The sequence below is a fragment of the Heloderma suspectum genome, chromosome 1 (genome assembly GCF_057233095.1).
Source record: "Heloderma suspectum isolate Gila_16-S chromosome 1, 16-S_ref, whole genome shotgun sequence".
Taxonomy (NCBI): Eukaryota; Metazoa; Chordata; class Lepidosauria; order Squamata; family Helodermatidae; genus Heloderma; species Heloderma suspectum.
In genome coordinates this window covers 288,677,784-288,699,280 of record NC_139458.1, presented here as the reverse complement: position 1 = coordinate 288,699,280, position 21,497 = coordinate 288,677,784, and the positions used below count along the sequence as shown (strand labels likewise).

Below are 21,497 nucleotides of genomic sequence, written 5' to 3'. Positions count from 1 at the left end.
CAAGCAGAGGAATGGTAAATGTTTCTGCTTTTTAACAGGAAAGCGTTCCCCAACACCAAGCATGTATCCTTCAGGTGCACAGGCCCAGATTGAAACCAAGAATCCACGGGTAAACCTCTTAGTCAGCAAGTGGCAGCAAGTCTGGCTTCTGGCCCTGGAAAGAAGAAGGAAACTTAACGACGCTTTAGACCGGTTAGAGGAGGTCAGTTGACGGTAGATGCAGGGCAGTATCCAATATGACCCTATCACTGATGGAAATGACATTGTGCTAGTTTAAGCAACCCCTGCGCAGCGCTAGTGAAATGTGATTTATGTTAGCAGTAGCATCGCACTTACTACTACCCATAACAATAAAGGTGTTTCCTATAACGAAATCCTGGCTCGTATAGTAGTGGCAGTGACACTCCTCTTCGCATGGCAGAGGTCTAGCTGGATCCTTTTCCCTTCCCATCATGCAGAGGGTGCATGCCACCAGCACCCCATCTTGCCGAAGCCCTGCTTGTACCATTCCTCCCCAGCTTTACTGAGGGAAAGAAATTGCATGAGCAGACATCAGCATGGCATTCCCAAAGCATATGCATTGCATCGTCTCTGTGGTGAAGGGAAGGAGCATCCGCTTGCTCCTGTATACATGCAAAGAGGACCGCTGTCACCAGGAACGTGTTCGCTGGGAAAATGTCATAATGCCAATCTTACGTGTGTAATAATATGCATTATGCAAGTAAGATGAAACATTGTGATTTATCCATGAAAAACTCCTGTTTTAATTTGTTGTTGTTGTTCAGTCGTTAAGTCGTGTCCGACTAGTTAATATACATTTCATGGAATCGCAGACCAGCACATACTTAAATTATAAAACACTTTAAGGACTGCTTCATATATTCAACCACCAACATGTTGGGATTGCTCCTGCCGTAATGTGATTTCATGTGAGCAGCTCCCCACATGGTTCATTTAGGATGTTGCAGTTGAGTAGCTGAAATCCACCCAAGTTGCATGGGACCTACTTTTGCAAAGGGCTTACACAAGCTATTCTATCATCCTGGTTATATAGCAAGCACTCCTTCCAGAAGTGAAACAGGGCTAAGTAGAGACTAGAAACTAAGAGCAATCCTATGGGGATAGGCAGTCGCCTCTGAACTCGGAGGCGACTGCCTATCCAATGCATGGCTGGAGGAGCGCGGAGGGAATCGTCTCCTCCACACTCCAGCCACCCTGCATTCATGGCTAGATGGCCAATTTCAGCTATATAGCCATAGGACATCGGAGCGAGGGGTGGGGAGGCTGGATGACACATAGGAAGTGTCATACTGGCACTTCCGCACTCCCTGCCCCCGGGAGCTCCCCCTTTGGCCCTGTTCCACAGTGCTCTTGTGACCGTGGAGCACAGGGATGATTCACGCCTCCTATGAGGTGGCAGGAGAGGCGGTGGGGAGGCGGTTCTCTGGGAAATGACCAATCCCATAGCCATCTAGCCACTGTCTAGTGGCCATAGGATTGTGCCCGAAAAGATACATAATGCCATAGGTCTTGCATAGGTATGGGTTTGCAAATTGGGAGCCAAATCTAGGAATCTGTTCGCTTTCCCCCTCTCCTGTATTCTTCTCAGAGCAAATCTTGCTCTCCCTTCCCATGTCAGGATTTAGAGTTACTTATACATTGACAGTAGTCATGATTAATGCTAACCAGCTTCTCTTTTAATAAGGGTTTGCAAGCCCCCTTAAAACCTGGTTGTCAATCATGGTTAAGATGGCAACCATAGTTACTGTAACCATGGCTAGCTTCTTTGCGGATGTAACACAAAACCATGGTGAAGGCTGACACGAGAAAGAAGAGGGGATGTTGTCCTGAGGAAGGAACAGGAAGAACTGTGCTTTCCTGAGGCTGGTTCCCAATTGGCATACCACGGTTTTCAAGGAACCAGCGTTAACATCTGCCCTGAGCATTAGCATCATGATTATGCTGGATCATGAGCCAGTTCAGTCCTTAAACCATTTTTTTCTTTATGTCATTTCTTTTTCAAGCTGAGGGAATTTGCCAACTTTGATTTTGATATTTGGAGGAAAAAGTATATGCGGTGGATGAACCATAAGAAATCCCGAGTAATGGACTTCTTCAGGAGGATAGATAAAGATCAGGATGGAAAGATAACAAGGCAGGAATTCATTGATGGGATTCTTTCTTCAAGTAAGTGTTAAAGCAAAGTTTAATTCTCTACATAACAAACTTTAATTCTGCACAAACGTTTGCATCTTTTGACTGTTCTCCGAGTATCTGTTTGCCTGTAAAGAGAAGACTGCAGGGGATGATAGTACTCTTCAAATATCTGAAGAGTTGTCACAGATATGAGAGGGCAAATACTTGTCCTTTGCTGCCCTAGAGGGCAGGATTAACTCTAATGGGCTTAAGTTACAGTAGGGTAGATTTCAGGTGAGCAACAGGAGAACCATCTTGATGGTAAGAGCAGTTCAACAATGGAACCAATAATCTAGAAGGGTGGTGGGCTCTCCCTCGCTAGGGGTCTTCAAGCAGAGACTGGACAGCCATCTATTCGGGGTGCTCTAGCTCTGGATTTCCTGTATCAAGCAGGGGATGGGACTCAATGGCCTCCTGCCACCCTAAAAGTAATCTGTTTCCAGCAAGCTCCTACTTCTAAACCGAGTGGTTCTTTTCATCTACAGAATTTCCTACTAGTCGATTGGAAATGAGTGCCGTAGCAGATATCTTTGACCGAGATGGTGATGGATATATTGACTATTACGAATTTGTAGCAGCACTTCATCCAAACAAGGATGCATACAAGCCTCTAACAGATGCAGACAAAATTGAAGATGAGGTATTCTCTTCCACCCCACCCCACCCCACTTAATATAAGTACCTTCCACTGGAAATGCATTATGGATTTTCAGTCTCATTAGCCTGTTATTAGATTCCATAATTTACCCATTATGCAGAATGGTGAGAAATATCATATAATGGTTCTAACTGTTATTTTGACAGGTGACAAGGCAGGTAGCAAAATGTAAATGTGCAAAGCGATTCCAAGTGGAGCAGATTGGTGACAATAAATACAGAGTAAGTCTAGAAAACACATTAATGTTGTCTGTTGGTTGAAACCCAGGTATTCTGAAAAGAAATGGAATATCTGAGCATTTGAGCTAAATTAATTTATATTGTGTGAGTATGATGTATTTCCCTAAAATCTAAAAATAGTATGATTTTGGTCATGCTTACATTTTTAATCAACCTTGTGAGAACATTAGGATGTGACACTAACCCCTCTCCCCCCCCCCCCCCCGCCACTACGATTACATCTTTGAAGCCACAAGAATTATTTTCTCTCATTGAGGGAAAAAACCTTGCTTTGGATGAAATGTCTCAGAAATTGGTTATGGAGTTTAACTAATGTGTGCAGTGGGATATACCAACAGCTTTCAGGATTTGTACTGGTACATTCACTAACATTTGAATTAAAAAATTCCCAAGGGAGCAAACAGTTGGGAGTGCATTGGGCTTCCAAAATATTTGAATAAAATACATTATTTCATTATCATCCTGTCTTCTTTATTTTCATTAAAAGCATACTTTCCCTTTTTCTAAATAGGAAAATATGTCAGGTATCCTTAAAAAAACAAAACACGTATCAAAGAGGAATCTGCCATGTTGCAGAGGAAATCCCTTGTTTCCTTTTGGTTCAGTAATGCCATTTTCCGATGAGAATTTGGCTGAAGGAGATGATGTAGCAAAGCGAAAGATAAGTAACACAGGACTTAGGTGTCTGTCAGCATTCACAGCCCAGACATCTAACATTAGTTGCACATCTCTAAGCTACATATTTTGTTTAGATATTTGGGATGTGTATGTGCTATTAAGAGTGTTCTAGAGAGTCATGTGGCGGATTTCCTGTTACACTAATTATGTCTTTTTCCCATTTTCCATCTCTTGTTAGTTCTTCCTGGGAAATCAGGTATAAACAGTGGAATGTGTTATGGAGTTCCTAGTATTCTTTTAATACATCATCATTTCAGCTTGCAGTGGTTTGTCTTTCCCCATCCTTTCACCCTGAGCTAATTCATTGTTGATCAGCTATGGTGCCTCTCTGGAAATGCTTAACAGGTTTCCTTGTTTCTGGAACTGCCTTTTTGCCTGTTGCTTAAAAGATTACTTTTAAGGGAACCAGATAATAGTTTGCAAGAATTGGTGATGCAAATGTCTTCAGTTTACACACATAAGATTTTGGTGTTATCTGTATGCAATGTATCCTTTAGGTTTCCATGCTGCATCCCACTGTCAGATATCTACCAACATGCCTCTTTTTAAGCCTTTGCGAGGGGGCGAGGACTTTCAGTTAGAAACTGAATAAACAAATTGCATTTCCATAAAAGTCATCACTGTGCAATTGTGCATCCCAGATATGTACTGCATATTCCTGTTTTGCTCAGAGTGTGCAGTCCATCATTCTGCTTACTACTTGAAGTTAGTATGGTCCTTTCCTAGCATAACATCACATCATGCAAAATGAAAGGGGCTTTCAAATTGTGGGAGCCTGGGGGAAGAAAAGCCAGGGGAAATGGCGAGCACCCAAAATATACTGATGAAACAGAGGGGTTTCCCAAACCAACATTCCAGGGCTTATTGTTTGAAGGGAAATGGGATGGGGATGCTAATGTGTCAGGTCCTCCTTGGCACACTGGTAGGGCTTGTGGGCAGTGATGAGTGAAGAGCAGGATACTACTAGTTAGAGCCAAGATAGGGTCCTCCAAAAGATGGAGACAAGAAGAGACTAGGGAGGAGTGTATCTATCAAGCTTAATTTCACTTAGGTTCTTTGTTTTCCACTAAGATTATTCTGTTCCGTTTCTGCATCAGATTGCAATTTTTATAAATATCTATGAAAAATCATATATTTTCATGTGCATTTTTGAAAATATACACATTTTATATGCTTTTGGGGTTCACTTTTTCAAACTATGCATTTTGCTATGCTTCCCCCCCACCCCCCGAACTGCGTCACACACTTCAGAAAACTACAGATTCCAACATCTAACTGCGTTCAGGAAGTATAAATGTGGAAGGTTAGCGGTGAAATGTGAACACAACAAATTTCTCACCCATTCCTAGAAGAGACATGACTCACCCCTAATTTTCCTAAGGGGGCATGGGCCCTAATACTGGGATAGATAAGTATAGGTTGAATCGAACTTTCTAGTTGCAGACTAGCATTAAATTAAGGATGCATGTCACATGTCTTCACTCAAAGTTCCTTGGCTAATTCTTCCCAGAGCTATCTAGGAGTAGCCATATCAAACAAAGAACATTCTCCAAATGATTTCATCTGAAAAACAGTTGCTGCAGCATAGAACCTTATAAGTGAAAATAAAGTTCTTCATTATAAAGCCATGCTGTGCTATTTACATGATTTCCAATGATGCACATTTCAAACTTGCATTTCTGCTTGCTTCTAATATACTTTTTCTGGATTAATTAACTTTATGTGCTTTCCTGTTATTTGGTTCCCAAAAGTAATATGCCTTTTACCCCCTTTGCTTAAGCAGCATTTCAGTAACATATATTAAAAATTAAGCTCAGTTATATGATTTGGCTATAAAACATTTACGGGGCAAGTAGTGCTTACCATCACTTCTTTCAAAGGATAAAATTCTGCATTTTGTTCCAGTTTGACCTTTGGGGTGAACTCTCCATATGTACCTGTGTGGAGGATCTGGCCTTAAATATCAAAGCAGTCTGAGCTAGGAGGTTCTGGATCTGTTTGATTAATCTTTTGTGGAAATTGTGAGATCTTCCTTGTAACTGAGGATCAAGTAAATTTGGGCAAGGAAAATGGATGGGTTTGAGTGATAACATGGAAAAAAGGGATCTTCTCCATTGATTGGGATTGAATGGTTGCAACCTGGTGATCTGCACTGTACTCTTGAATCCCACATTGCAGTAAGAGGTGAGGCAGCCTTGGCTTCTTCCACCCTTTCTCCTCTAGTCCTGTTGTCTGTTTCCTCCCTCACTTGCTGTAATGCTCAGGGCGGCAGGTATGCTGCACAGCAAGTTGGAGGTGTAGGGGACAGCAATATCAGGAAAAGGAATGGGCAGAAGTTCCTACTACAGTGGGAAATGCAAAGGTACAGTGCAGATCTCCAGATTGCAATGGTAGTGTAAATGCTCCACTAATAAAGTAGTTTGGAACTCTTGGAGCTGCTTGATATATTTTTGGCACAGAGACTGATGCCTCATGTGAAGAAAAGTAGATTTGAAGTGTGCATTTTTAGGGAAAAGAAGGAACACTTGTGGCCATTCATACATTTACATTTTATCAATTTTTCCCCATTAGCTCAGTTTGGACAAACATTTCTCATCTTAGTAAACCAAGATATGCAGAAATCTTTTGTCCATGCATTTTGTCCTCTGCTACCTCTTCCCACCTTAGCGTGCTGCAGTAAGCCAGGAAGTCTAAAATTAACCATAATTTCCTGGTATATCTGAACCGGGAAACTCAAATTACAAAGTTCAGAATATGCTTGGATGTTAAACCATGGTTTGAAGTTGGTTTAAGATCTGGGCTTGTTCCAGTAGCTATAGTTTCCCAGTTCAGACTTCAATAGACGGTTAATTGAAGACTTGCAGGGTTAATTGCAGCCTGTCAAGAAGGGAGGAGGGAAGGGGCACAAGGTGAGCTTAAGCCAAGATATGATTATCCAAATGTACCATTGTGGGTATTAATATATTGGTTGAGAAAAGCAGTCTTTAGACTACTTGAATCGGCTTGTAGGTGAAACCTCAATGGTGCAGATATTGTCGGCGTATGCGCCAGTATACAAGGCAGGAGGTTTAATGAGTGCTCAGGTAGCCAGCAAGTTCTGCAAAAGCCTCAGGTTATCAGTTGTTTGTTTTTATTTTTTCACACTGAATAGTCACGTATCTGTGTGTGCATATTAAAGGGCCCTCAGACTTGTGTGCACGCACATGCACGTATGTGCTATAAAACTTAGAATGTTGTTTGAGAGCTTCTTGACAACCATGTTGAGACTGGAGACTCCATTTTTTCCCATTCAAGTGCTTGGTGCACAATGGACACATTTGACACTTTAAAACCCAAGCCAGCCATCAAACCAATATGGAGGTTGGATGTATGTGTTGCCTGTCCTGAAGGTGATAGCGGTCTGGCATGCCACATTTAGAGCCCATATTTGTTCATTCATAAATATTTTTGACAAGGAACCATTTTGCGCCCTTGCTGTCCTTACAGCGGGGATGGGCAACTGGTGGCTCTCCAGATACTTTGGCCTACAACTCCCATGATCCTTCACCATTGGCTATGACAACAAGGGTTTATGGGAATTGTAGGCCAAAACATCTGGAGGGCCACATGTTGCCCACCCCTGCTTTTGGGCCTTGGCAGATGCTGACATCTTCCCCCACCACCCACATTTTTGTTGTTGTTACTAGCTCTAAGCTCCTAGCAGTTATACAGCACCAGTAGCACAACTGCTAATCCCTATATCACTGGAGTTGGAGGAGGTGGCCCCGAGAGAAGTGTAAGCTCTAGAATTGAAAAGGGAGTCCACAGCCTTCAAAACCCCATTCTTTTTGAATGAAAAAGATTCACAAAATTGCAGGATATTTCTTTGGGTTTAGGGCCTTGGTGATACTGACCGGTAATTTTTTTTAAGGCTTACATGAGTGCTTGCATGCTGCGTCAGTATACTAGGGTTCACTCAGCCTCTAATGAAGATTAAAAGATAAAGCAGAATTTAAAACCAATTACTTAAAACAGTGTGAGCGCAGGGCAGTCTGTGACTCTATTCAGCAGAGATCTGTCACACTGGCTATAGCATTGCAAAGAGCAGGTGGGAGAAGGGGATCACAAAATTTTGCAGTTTGCATCCTGGGAAAGGAGATAACCTGTAACAGAAGAAAAGATGTCTGAATCCTACAATCATATATTTATTGCATGACACAACACTTGTCTGGAGCCCAATGGGCAGCTTTCTGGAAGGCAAGAGGTGAAAAGAATTTCTGAAGTAACTCAGCAACTGCGGAGGCTGTTTTTCTGTCTGGGTCTATGGAGTTGCAAGAGATCTGGGTTTCCTCATCTTATGATGAGTTCTAATCCACAGTTCAGTGGAAAATTCCTTGTTACCGTTTCTGCAAAGGGAGATCAGTGAAGGGTTTAATGTTGAAGGAACAAGCCCACTGATACAATAACGTCATGTATTACATTCCTAATTTTTCTCCTTTGAAACAATCTCAGAAACAATCATATGACTCACAAGAATTTGGCACAAAATTAAACCTCGCAGCAGACCATGCACTCTACCCTCCCCACCTCCTCCGCCCCCCGCAATCTCATTGCTACCTTTTGGGTTAATGCAGTTGCATTCAACTTGAAAACAGCTTTAACCATACGCATAATAAAAACATCCTTGGTGATTTTTCTACTAATGATCTAGGAGCGTACTGTATGTGGCTAATCTTAACCCACTTGGCTTGGGGTGCTCATTGCCCTTTAGAACTTACAGGAAGCCTTTAACGTGTTTTCCTGTCTTCCTGAACAGTTTGGTGACTCCCAGCAGCTCCGTCTTGTCCGTATTCTGAGGAGCACTGTTATGGTCCGAGTTGGAGGTGGATGGATGGCACTAGATGAGTTCTTAGTGAAAAATGATCCCTGCAGAGGTATGTCGGAAAATGTCTTTGGGTACGAACAGCAAGCTTATTAACAGTGTATAACAACTGCTGCCGTAGATTAACCAGGGACAGAGGTTGAAATGATGAAATGTAAATTGTATAAATCCCTCGTTCACTTACACTGTTCTGCTTATATACATCTTAGTATCTCTAAGGACTCCATGCTGAAGGAACTGTTACCCTGATTGTGCATTACACCAGCCTTCCCCAAACTGGTGTCCTCCAGATGCGTTGGACCAGAGCTCCTAGTAGTCCCCCAGCCATCTAGAGTGCACCAGGTTGGGCACAGCTGCTCAGCACTCCCCCATGAGAACCTGACCTGTTCAGAATTGCTTTGGCTCCCTCACGAACAAGCTGAGAAAGCTGGGAGAAGGCAGCGCTCACACATCTGGAGAAGGAGAAACGGCTGGCAGCCTTTCTCTGCCCATTGCTGATCTCCCATTTTGGGAGTTCTTTGCAGCTAATTCCCCGTAGGAGTCGGAAAGGGAAGGAGCAAGGAGTGCGGCAGAGCCACTGTCATGTTGTTTGTAATGTGTAGCCAGGCTCACGGCGAAAAGATAACGGAAAGAAAGGGGCTTACTGGATTGTGGCCTAGATCTGCCAGTGATTCCGATCGAACAAGCTGAGATTTGGTAGCAGATGCCACACCCAGCAAGTACTGTGGCCATCCTAACTGCAAGAGAAGGCCTTATAGGCCCTTATAGAACCTCTTTCTCTTCATCAGTGGAACAAATAAGCAGGGGAGGAGCGTCATTTTGATTCTTCGCATCAGATGCAAGAAATGTTTAAAACTAGGATTGCAAAGACCCTCATTTTAAGGTTGCCAGTTTTAAGAATATTGCTGTCTGGCTGGGGCCAGAGTGGCAGAACCAAGAGCTGAAGCCAATAGTAAAAGCTTCAAGTTTGCTCCTCTGGCTGGTGTTGGCTGAATCCACCCACATCGGTCTTATCATGAGACAGAAGAGCCACTCGGGGAAGTGCCCACCGCTGCCGCTGCCACAGTGCTCTTCCACTGCCGGCCCTTTTTTCCTTCCAGCCTTTGGTCACCCTGCCTTTCTCTTGGCTCAGCAAGTACAATTATTGGAAATATTTGCATGTAGCAGTGTATGACATGTCAAGTTGGGCTGAAACCAACAGCCGAGTACCTTCGTGATCAGGCATGGGCTACGCAGTTCAGGCAGGCACGCTAAAGGAAAATACTGCTGCTCGCTTTTACTGAAAACACTCTGAAAACTGGTCCAAAGGGCAAAAAATCCTAAGTTCTGCCAGTTTGTTTGTTTTTCTAGTTGGTTGGCAACGCCACCTCATCTAAACTTATGATGTCACAATGTATATTAGGCAGTGGTGAGCAGGCCTGAAAAAATATCCTCCTTTGAAACTACTTGTGAGGAATTCTCCAGATTAAGTTTCTGGGTTCTGCTCATCTACAGTTTATGAGCATTGCGATGTGTGTTTCAGCATATGCGTTAGAGCAGGGGTAGGGAACCTCAGGCACAGGGGCAAAATCCAGCCCTCCTGGAGTCCCAGTCCAGCCTTCCAGGTTCCACCTCACTTTCCCCAACCACCAATCATTTATGGTAGTTTTCTGGGTTTTGTGTACTTTTTCTCCCTTTCTAAAAGGTTGAAATGGCTCTCCTAAGGCTGAGTTACTTGCAAGAAGACCTTTCAGCTACAACATGCTGGCATTTTATATATCTTTAGCCCTGCCCCTTATGCCTTTGGTGCCCCCTCCTTCTGCCTTTGGCCCCGCCCACCAGTGGAATGCACCCTCCCCCAAGCTTCTCCAATGGAATTCAGCCCCTGGGTTGAAAGGGTTCCCCACCTGTGCAGCAGAGGGTCAAAATACGCTGCCAAGGATTTGGGGTGGTTGAGCAGACTAACGGGGAGAATCAGGGAAGCTCTCAACTAATTGTAGGTGGCAGTGTTTTCAAGCCCCTGTTTTGCATCCTGCTGTGTATTGTAATGACCCTCAGGGAGAGGCTTTCAAGGTATGTTTCCCCTTTGTGGAAGGTTTAAAAAGCCCAAACATAAGCAAATTGCTTAGCTCAGCAGAAGACTAAGAAAGTTCAAGAGGAATGGTAAGTAAAATAGTGGCTATTTACTGATTCCAGAGTGAATGAAAAGGGATTCATCCATTTTTATGTCAGGAATCAGGATTCAGTGGAGAAATTTATGGAATGTTAAGAGAGTGGGTGGGGAAAGTAATGTTCATTTTTAGGGAACAAAAAGCAGCTACAGAAAACAGCATTATCAATTTTTTCTTCTCTGTACTTAAAAAGTACTATGAATTCTAAATAGGATGCTGCAAGTTCAGACAGAAAGATAATATTGTGGCAGTATAAATGTTTCTTAGAACAATATGTGTATTCCTTTTTCTTCGTCCAAGGCAGGCTAATTCTGTCTTACTCATCCACCATTTTATGAGGTACAATTCAAAATACACTATAAGTTAAGATTCCAGCTGCATACTACAGGGTCATATGAGTGGCTATTACCTGTGGGTGTTGACAAATAGAGTGAATTGTACCTCTCATGACAAATCTGCTTCAACTCTGTTTCATTTGCATTATGTTTGGGTCACATTTTACATTCCTGTTGTACAGGAATAAATGAAGGCACCATAGCAGAAATAGCTACACAATCTGTATTTCATCGCCACATCTCATATTCTACTCTCGAGAATCTAACAGGACATAAATGGCATTAAGAGATCTGACTCTGATTATAATTGACTCTTCCAGTAATATAACAAGTCAGATGAAATGGGGTTTCTTCTCTGACTTGGTAAAAAGCCAACTAGGGCACAATCCTATTGAGATAGACAGTGGCCTCCGACTTCCTCTGATTCAGGCTGTCCAATGCAGGGCAGCTGAAGCATGGAAGAGAGGATTCCTTCTGTGCTCTGGCTGCCCTGGCACTTTCCTTAGACACCCGATTTTGGGGGTCTAAGCGCGGCTTTGGGGAGGGGGAAGGAACAGGGCTGGAGACCACATAGGAAGCTGTCTAAAAGAGCTTCCACAGTCCCCGCCCCGCCCCCAGGAACACCCCCTTTTCTCCCTGTCCATGCTCCATGCTACGAGCACGGGCAGGCATGGAGGGGCAGCCGCCGCAGCTCTCTCTGCCCCAGCTGGGAGGGGAGCGCGGTTTCCTGTTTCCAAGCTCATAGTGTTGTCTACAAGCTCAGAACTGGGAAACCGAAAAATCCTATCTCCCCCAGATGCTGTCTAGGGGACATAGGATTGCTATCTTAAGGAGCCTTTCTTCTCCCAACCTCTAATTAAAGCTTGCGTTTAAATGTAACCATCTAGACAGTGGTTAGACACAAATGTGCTTTAAAAAGAAGAAATTGTGCTCAAACATCATACATGTTTTCAGTACATTGGTGTACAAAAAGTTTATGTAGAGATGTTTATATAAATAGCTGCTTCTTATTTATACATTGTGACATATCTTAATTCTACCTATTCACTACACAAGCCAGGAGAACAATACCTGCAAGAAGTATTTACTGTTGCAGTGGCTTAAAAAAAATTATATTTCCAGCCAATAGTCACCAAGCTTCATATTGCAGGAATGGGTTTCTTCAGCACCAGTGCATACACATGTGGAAGATTTTGGTTTCTCCAAAAATAATGGGGATATTTACCCATATATAGATAGATACACACACACACACACAGACACACACACACACACACACACTATGGGAGAATTGTTTTTTGGTTGTCAATTTTCAAATCAGATTTTCACCAAAACGTGCATGTGAAAGTTTTCATCGTCATTGCATATGAGTCCATTTTTTTTTCTTTCCCCAAAATGTGGGGTACTTCATCCATGCCCTTCCAAAGGGCAACGGAATTTTTAAGATAGTCCTCTCTCTAAAGGAGATGAAGCAAGTCTGCAATGGAAACACTTAGTGTTATGCGGGTCCACTTCACAAAGTGTGAATTGCATGCAGAAACTGTTGGGGGTCTTAATGGTGAATAGTTTCCATTCTATTCAAACACTGTATGGTTAGCTGTGAGCTCGTTTTGTGCAACTGAAAAGTCTCAGGGTGGCACTGTTTTGTTCCTCTCACATCTCTTTCTTATTTTGGCAGAGAAGCCATTTTTTTTACATGGGAGAGATTGGGACTATCTGTGACCGAGATTATACCAGGAGTGTTTTCGTTTGCTTAAGAGAACATGACCCTATAACATGACATAACATGAATTAGGGACAGTTAGCAAGAACTTTTTATCACTTAAGTTCTGTCTCTTGGCCTGTGGCTTTGAATCTCTTGCATATGCAACTGCTGTAATTGATTTCTTCTCCTGCTAACAATTTTCTTTTAATATGACCCCTATCCTGTGTCATTTTTTCTAGTTCATCATCATGGGAGTAAAATGTTACGTTCGGAATCAAACTCTTCAATTACCACTCAGCCTACTATAGGTTGGCAAACCCCTCTCTTTGTCTGTCCTGTTCTTATTTTCTTTTCCATTTCCTTCCCACTCTGCTTTAATCTATATAAAAATATATTTAACAAAATGCTTCACGTATCACATTTTTTAGCTTAACACTTGCTGCACTGGCCGGTGCTTGAGAGCTTAAGTCTAAATTTCCTTTGACACACTTTGGAGAGAGTGTTTCAAAAGCAATTGCCGTTAATACAGAGAAAACCAAACGCTAACTTGTTTACGCATCTGATCCTTGTGGACAGTTCTCAGGTTTGCCTTTATACCTGTGTGTGTCTGTGTCTAGCATCAATTCTTTAAAGTTTGGGAGTTTCTGTTTGTCATTGCATGTTGCCAAACTGCATTCTTTATAGTTTAGAATTCATATGGTTTATGCTTTTCTCTTAGCGTTTACTCATCGTAGCCAGCATATATTTCTGACTCATCCGAGCAGTGGTAGCATTAGTCAAATGGGCCTTCAGGTTGTGTCTGTGCACTGGTAACCAAAGAGCATGTTAAGCCATTCCATTTTCATGCTGATTTCTGTCGAGAGCGGTTTATCTTTGCTGGCATAAAATGTTAGATCTGCATATTATGCAACTGCACTCTTTTGTCTCAAACAAATACATTACACACTAATGTGTTTGATTTGTTTGTGTTACCTATTTGTTGAGACTTGGCAAGGCCAGTGGCAGGGAAGAGAAGACAGGGAAATAATCAGACTTCTCAACCTGTCTCTTTCACTTCCTGCAGCGAAAGGGAGGACAAACATGGAGCTTCGCGAGAAATTCATTCTGGCAGATGGAGCCAGCCAAAGCATGGCTGCCTTCCGACCTAGAGGACGCAGATCACGACCTTCTTCAAGGGGTGCTTCACCCAACAGATCCACGTCTATGTCCAATCCACCAGGCCAAGGAGCTCCAACACCAGCCATTGCTGCCAGCACACCCAAGGTATTACTTAAATGGTGCAGCTCATTTTTAATCTCAGTTCATAAAATCAGGCCATGCTTGTTATAGTTTGCAATAATGCTACCCTAAGTTCAGTAGGGGAAATTTTAATTCTACTATTTTTCAAAGAAAGCTAACAAAGTTTTTATTGTTTTCCCCCCTTATGATTGCAGCGCTCATGCAAGATGGGAAAAAAACATGTAAGCTAATTAGAAAATGGAACAAACTTTTTAAAAGAGAAAAACATTAATCGCACCACTGCATTATAAAAAGCACACATACATCCCCTTTTGTATAGAATGCTGTTTCTGCCTTGTTTTGGTGTCTTTTGTTTTTGCTTTTAGTGTGAGATGCAGTCTCCATAATCTGACTGTTCCTCTCCATGACATTGTTTTCCATCAACTGTTCTTCACACTTGTGATTTGCCATTGTTTCATGCAGACACCCCATCATTTAACACGCAACTATGGTAAACCATGGTTGATAAACAGCAAAACGTCATCTCCTTGTAAACCACCAGAGTGCTCTGAATATCAAGTGTCATCCACAGAGGTACAGTAATGGATGGATATTCTAGTCTAACAACATTTCCTTCACTAAAACTATTCTATTAGCTAACCGCGACTACAGTTCCTTGTCCAGCTGTGCTGTACCTAGTATATTAATGCACTCTATTTGTTTTCAGCCTTCTATCCACCAATTTTATGTTCTCTCTTTTTAAGCCTGTAAATTGATAAATCATTTGATGTTTGTTTGACTCCTATTTTGGTCTTGCTGAGCATGCCTTTAAGCTATAAATAACTACTGTCAAAATAGCAATCAGCTCTGTACATGTATAATCTCAGGTACGTATATATAATTCAAATTATATAGCTTGCTCTTGATCAGGGGTGAGTAACTTATGGCTCTCTACAACTCCCAGCCAGCATAGCCAACGATGAGGGATGATAAGAAAGAGTTGTAGGACAAAACATCTGGAGGGCCACAAGTTGCCTACCCCTGCTCTAGAAAGATAGTTAGGTATATGAGATGCTACCCTCCTATTTTGCCTGATGAAGAGTTCTGTTAAATACAAGATTTTTCAAATTCCTGCACAGTCCAATATCATTTTACCTACTTCTGTCTGATTGACTTTCATGACAAATTGTGCACTATAATTTAGGCCACAACCTGACACAGAGCAAAATTCACTGAAATCAGTTGGGATTGTGAAATCTGTGTTGGAGTATGTTCTTAGTATAATTTTCAGCCTGTTCCATCCCCAAGGCTTGGGACCCGAAATTACATTAGAATAAAAACTAAGCAAACGTGTCAATAAAATACTTAGGAAAACACTAAAAGACACAATTATAATTATTCTGTACCAGCTTAACCCTGGCCATTAGAAGCAAACCAAGATAAAAAATACCTTAGGCTGCAATCCTAGAGCCCATCAGCTGGCCTACGGTAGGTTTTAAATTGTTGCAGAAGTGCCGCTCTACCAGCAGAGAAAATCTTGACCGACAGATTGACACATAAGCCCCCTGAATCCTTCAGTACACTAGCAGAGAAGATCTGCTGGCATAGATATACTGCCAGCAGTGTTTTGTCAGTGGTAGAAGGGGAAAGGAGCATTTGGGGGGCTTGTCAATGGCAGATTGCAGGAGGCCTTGGATACACAGGATCCAAAGCCCCACTGTTCTCTCCAAGCACAAAAAAAAACTTACGCCAGCCCTGGAGCTGGCATACTGATTTCCCCTACCATTGGTGTTAATGGGAGGGAGAATAGAAGCATCTGGAAAAGTCCAGGCTCAGACTTTGACAAATCTCCAGAGGAAATAAGTTCTGTGGATCTCAGGAAACCTCCAGGAATGCTTCTGTTCATGCCCTCATGGTACAACCATTATGCATGGATCATATAAGGCAATACAGTCACGATCAGTTGTCTAGTGATCATAAAAACTGCAATGGAACATTGGATAGATGGTAGTCACCAAGATATTTAAGGTCCAGAGTGTAAGTTCCAAGCCTTGTAAAACAGTCCATGACATAGTCTCTCCATTCACACAAGGAAAGAGGGTTGATAATGCTGTTGCTATATAGCAAGGGAATACTGAGGACCTAAATACATTAAAGAATGAAGGAATCTCATATGATTTAATGATACAAGCTATAACACATGAACGTAAATCATTACAATTTCCACTGGATATTATCTTCTCACATCATACTAAATCATATTAGAGTACAGAGCACTTAAATGGCTAGTGCAGAGAATAATGTGCCATTACCGCTCTTGCTCATATATATCTATTGTGCAAGTAAATAGAAGACTTCCAGTTCTAATGCTTTCCTTCTGGCTCTTTATAGCACTAACTTCACAGATTTTTGTATGGCTTTGCTTACTGAGGGAAAAACACACAGCTGTCCTGTTTTCTCATCCTTCCTGTGAAATAGACTTATTTTATATAAAGGACAATTGCTTTTAAATGGCCATAGGATTTAAAATATAATACAGAATATGTGTTACCGACAGTTTTTAATATTATGCTTTCCGTTACTCCTTTTCTTCAGCTGATAGCTAAAGGTTAACCAAAAAGCTTACTTGATCATACTGAGGCTATCTGGAGAATCTTAAACTATTACTGGCAAACCAATGAAGTGTCATATCATATTCAGGGTATGAGAGGGATTTTGCAAAACCTGGAAAAACAAGGCATTTATTGGAGAAATTCAGCATTAGTTTAACTGCCCCCCTACCCACCCACCCCCAGCCGAAATTTATTCTATACTGCCTTGATGATTAAAAACTAATCTTTAAAGTAGTTACATTAGTTCTGGAATGTAAGCATCATGTTGCCTTTTGATGTTAAACATGTTCAGTGACCAAAGAGTCATGTCAACATGCCATCCCTCTGCAGCACCCACTGAGGCTAAAATATATATTTGTATCAACTCAGCATTTTACCCAGTGAAGCTGAACCTTTTTCAAAGCATTACAATGACTAGTTTTAATGGGTTGAATCCAGACTTAGTCATGCTTTGAGAAGGCCCATTGAGTCATGAGAAATTAGTCAGTAATAACTTAAGTCCCATTGATTTCAGTGGGTCTGCTCTAAATATGATTAAATCTGGATCCAACCCAATATATGTGAGTTTTTCCAAACATTAATGACATGCCAGATGAAATTATGTAGATAGCACCCATCCTTATAAACTGGCCCAGTTAATGAATTAAAGTGGAAGCAATAATCCATTTCTGCATAACTCTGGTACATCTTCCAAAGAGTAGCCATGTTAGTGTGTTGCAGGGGGAAAAAACATAGAGTCCTGTGAGATGTTAGAGCAGGGGGGGCTCTCCTGATGTTTTGGACTACAGCTCTCATCATCCTTGACCATTGGCTATGCTGGCTGGTCTGACGAGAGTTGTAGACCAAAACAGCTGGAGGGCACCAGGCTGCCTACCTCTGACGTAGAGACAGACAAATTTATTGTGGCATACATTTTCATGGACTAAAGTCTACTTAATCAGATGCATGAAGTGTGATCCTAGGTTGGCTGGTATATGCAATTTGACGTGTAAGGATATGTTTATTCATACAATGCCATTAGTGTAGATGGCACCTTACCAAGTTGCACAGGCAAAAATGATAAATCCCTACTCTCAAGGAGCCTATATTCTAAAATAGACAACTGGAAAACAATAGGGAGGAAAGAGACAGATATAGTGATATACATGGTGTTTAACATACTATATATTATTACTGTTTGATTTCCTTTCCAACTCATTATTAAATAGTCCTATGTGATCACTTTTTGGCATTGCTTTATCTTTGCCCTGCATGTTCCAAAGGAGGTGATGTGGATGGAGTCCTGAATTCAGCTCATTTCGCTATAGATCTTTATACACTTGTTTTATTCAGTTATCCTTGTGTCCTACAGGGGACTCCAATACAAGGGAGTAAACTTAGATTGCCAGGATATTTGTCAGGGAAGGGTTTCCACTCTGGAGAAGACAGCAGCCTAATTTCAACAGCAGCTACAAGAGTCAAGGCACATTTTGCAGGTGAGTGCTGAAAGCTTTGGAAGAAAGAGTCCCTGGGATACAGCTACCTGCTACAAATACAATTGAAAAAGGACTGCCATGTATAAGCGGATGATGCTAGGATGTGCCGCTTATTAGCATGGTTGCACCAGATCAAACCTTACTTCCTCAGTGTGGCTGCAGCTCTAGGGACTCTCCACCTGGACAATTTTAGAGCATCCAAATTAGCCCTTAGTTTTCAGTACCAAAATCTTTTTTGTTTCTCCTGCTTTGTGATGTTTACTACAATTAAGATACATCATTTGAGTTGCAGCCCCATGTACTTTGCTCAGTGAATAACATGCACAGTGTTTGCTGTGTGATTGCAGCACAGTGCAATTGTCATTACGTGATGTCTCCTCCTTTGGGTGACTGGTACGAAGTGGATCCTTCATCACAGCAGAGAGCTGGTCCTGATGAAGCTCTGGTTCCTTCCAGAGCCAAACTGGATGCAAAATACAAAGTCAGGATTGTATATTGGCATATCTAACTTGTGGGCTTCTTGATGCCAGGGTGGGAGTGACGGGCGCAAACGTTTCCAGTTGTGATCCAAAATGTTTTAAATTGGAAGTAAATTCTCTTGAAAACAGTAGCGCTCGGATTCCAGCAGCCTGCTGTGCATACAGGAGCTCTGATGTACAGGTGTAGAGCTGGCCCATTTTCCTCTCTGAGTCATGGAGTGCTTGGTGTGCCCAATGGGTGATGCTCAGAACATCTTCTGGCATGGTAGTGAACAGAGTGAACCCTCGCTTGAGGGTTTGGACACCCTCTGGATACATACTAGAGTACTGTGAAGCTGTTGGTGATGCCAGTCGTGTTTAGGGCAAGTCAGAGTCCAAGCATGTGGGGAAAGGCCTGTTCAAAAGCGGCCTACTTTGTTTGCTCATCTCACCCTGATAGCAATGAGTCTGTTTCCCCCTCCTCTTGCAGAAACCAGGAAAACACCAAGCAGACCTGGAAGTCGGGCAGGAAGCAAGGCTGGCAGCCGAGCGAGCAGCCGCCGGGGCAGTGATGCATCTGACTTTGACATTTCAGAAATCCAGTCTGTGTGTTCAGACATGTCAGAGACTGTTCATACCCCAATCAGGCCGACGCCCCGACCTAGTTCTCGGTCAGCAACAGGCAAGCCTTCCAAAATTCCAACTCCACAAAGAAGATCTCCCGCCAGCAAATTAGAAAAGTCCTCCAAGAGATAACGTGATATTGGCTCATCAAGATCTCCTTCTTCCTGTGCATTAAATATTTAAGTTTGTAAGATGTAAAATATTCTGTAGAAATTATTGTGAAATATTACAAGAGTTGGATTTTTAATTTTGCAGATGGCCTTATTTGTGTATTTGTCTTGTTTATTTTATGTGTATAATTTTTGTCAAATTCTGTTTTGTTTGTTTATGCCATATCCTATGTGAGCAGGAGAAAGAGTTTTTTTAAATGTAAACTAACGATTGTTTGCAGTAACATGTAGAGAGATCACTAAAAGCAATTACTGAATGTACAGTTAAGCCTTGCATCCTAAGTCAACAAGGCCTGTCTATCACTTCATCATTAACAGTAAAGGATACCTCATAACTTTGTCTTAATACAAATGAAAAAGGCAAAAGGCAAAATTATGCATTTTGAGCTTACAGAGTAGACGGTAAAAGGCACGTGGCAGGGATACTAAGAAACTGAAGACACAGTTCACATTACAGTTAATTAAACAGCATTTTCCAGAGAATTCACAGACAAAACTACTTAAACAGCACTTGCCAGTACTTCAATACTCCAATATGTTGCAGCGTTTTCTGTGCCATTGCTTTAAAAGAGAGCAGACACAATCTGGATAGAACAATTAATACACTTGCATCAGAATGCCAGTATAATCCGCATTCATGTCAATGTGAGGTTTTCTTTTGCTCGAGTGGATGATAGCACTGTATCATTGGACTCATTTTATATTAAAGCAGTTTTGCTTGCAAAAAGAAAAGAAAAATCTATAAAATAAATCTTGTCCCTTCTCTTTGTTGGTATTGTATTCCTTATATTCCAGGGAGATAAATGTTCTGTGTCACACTTACATCATACATAATCTGAAAGATCCAAATCATTACTTTCAGGACAAACTTTATTAGAATTTGTCCCCATTCTTCATCACATTTCAAGCAATTTCTGTATTCCTTTAATAAAACAACTTTTATGTAAACAGAATATGCTATTCATGCCTTTCTATAAAATCTAACCTAAGTCATAAGAGTTGACGGTTGAAGTGGATGAGACTTAAGTCCCCTTCATTTCAATGGGTCTACTCTAAGTAGGACTTACATTGGATTTTACCCCTGGTATTTGTATCTCTGTGAGGAGACTATGAATCTTCTACAGTTCTTCAGAACAGTAGAGTTCCCATCATTCTTTCATCAGGTGGACATGCAGTGGTATGGGAGCCGCTCCCAAGTGGTTTCATCCCATGTCATATGGGACTGTGTGTAAATTAATCAACCATGTGGGTTGGGTCAACCACCTGAAGAGATACAAGGCCAAACAGCAAAACAAATAATATATACTGTGCAACTATATAGAAGTAAAAAACTCCAAAACCAAATCTTTCCAATTACATACCTCCTTTGCACACGTGACATGACACGACTTTATGGAGTATTGCCTCTAATCATTTATATAACACTTTTATTTAGAAAAGTGCTTTACAGTCTTTGGGTTGAATCCAGTTGTGCCCTTCCATTCATGGAAGGGCTTTTGAGACAGCTGCTGCCGCTGCTAACAGATGAGGAGGGGAGGTTATTTTCTTTGATGCCCTTTCCTCTTGCAACTGCCTTTGATCCCTTCCCCCTCCCCAGTCTGCTCCAGGGGGTTGGGCCCCCCTCAAGAATAGTGTGGTAGGTGGCAGGGGGTCCTGCAAGTGGAAGGAGGTATCAGAGAAAATCCCCTCCCCTCTTCTTCCATTAGCAGACCCTTGCTTTTTACCCTCACATAAACTTTATAAGGTAGAGTGCTAGTTTCCTTTTATACATGGGAAACTGAAGCTGACTTGGCCAAGATCAGACAACCCTGACAGAAGTGGGACTTTAACTCAAACTCCCCAGATCTTGATCTAGGAGCTCCCAGCTCTATCACAGCAGAGAATAGACAGTATTTAGTTGATAAAAACTAGGCATGCTTCCACCTAAAATACTTACTGCCTGTGAGAATACCAGCTTCAGAAATCAGAACACCATGTCTTCCCCTGAACAGAAATTTTTACTTCTGTCATTGGATATATATTCTCATCATTGGTAGGTTTTAAAAAAAAACATTATTTGCAGCATTTGTGTTTAAAAGAGATTTAATTTTCCATTTGAATTTTGCCCAGCAGCAAAAT

At 41.8% G+C, this 21,497-nt stretch overlaps 1 protein-coding gene across 1 annotated transcript in view; it reads left to right on the top strand.

Moving 5' to 3' along the window:
• LOC146359210 (dystonin-like) overlaps positions 1-20,142 on the top strand; it is a 422,334-nt gene extending 402,192 nt beyond the window's left edge. Inside the window, exons 95-104 of the mRNA XM_084826836.1 lie at positions 39-202; positions 2,025-2,187; positions 2,682-2,836; positions 3,001-3,075; positions 3,950-3,967; positions 8,567-8,684; positions 13,886-14,085; positions 14,524-14,634; positions 18,004-18,127; positions 19,076-20,142. Of these exons, the coding sequence (XP_084682962.1) occupies positions 39-202; positions 2,025-2,187; positions 2,682-2,836; positions 3,001-3,075; positions 3,950-3,967; positions 8,567-8,684; positions 13,886-14,085; positions 14,524-14,634; positions 18,004-18,127; positions 19,076-19,341 (1,394 nt within the window). The 3' untranslated portion in view covers positions 19,342-20,142. The remainder of the gene's footprint in view (positions 1-38; positions 203-2,024; positions 2,188-2,681; positions 2,837-3,000; positions 3,076-3,949; positions 3,968-8,566; positions 8,685-13,885; positions 14,086-14,523; positions 14,635-18,003; positions 18,128-19,075) is intronic.
• Positions 20,143-21,497: the final 1,355 nt, after the last annotated feature.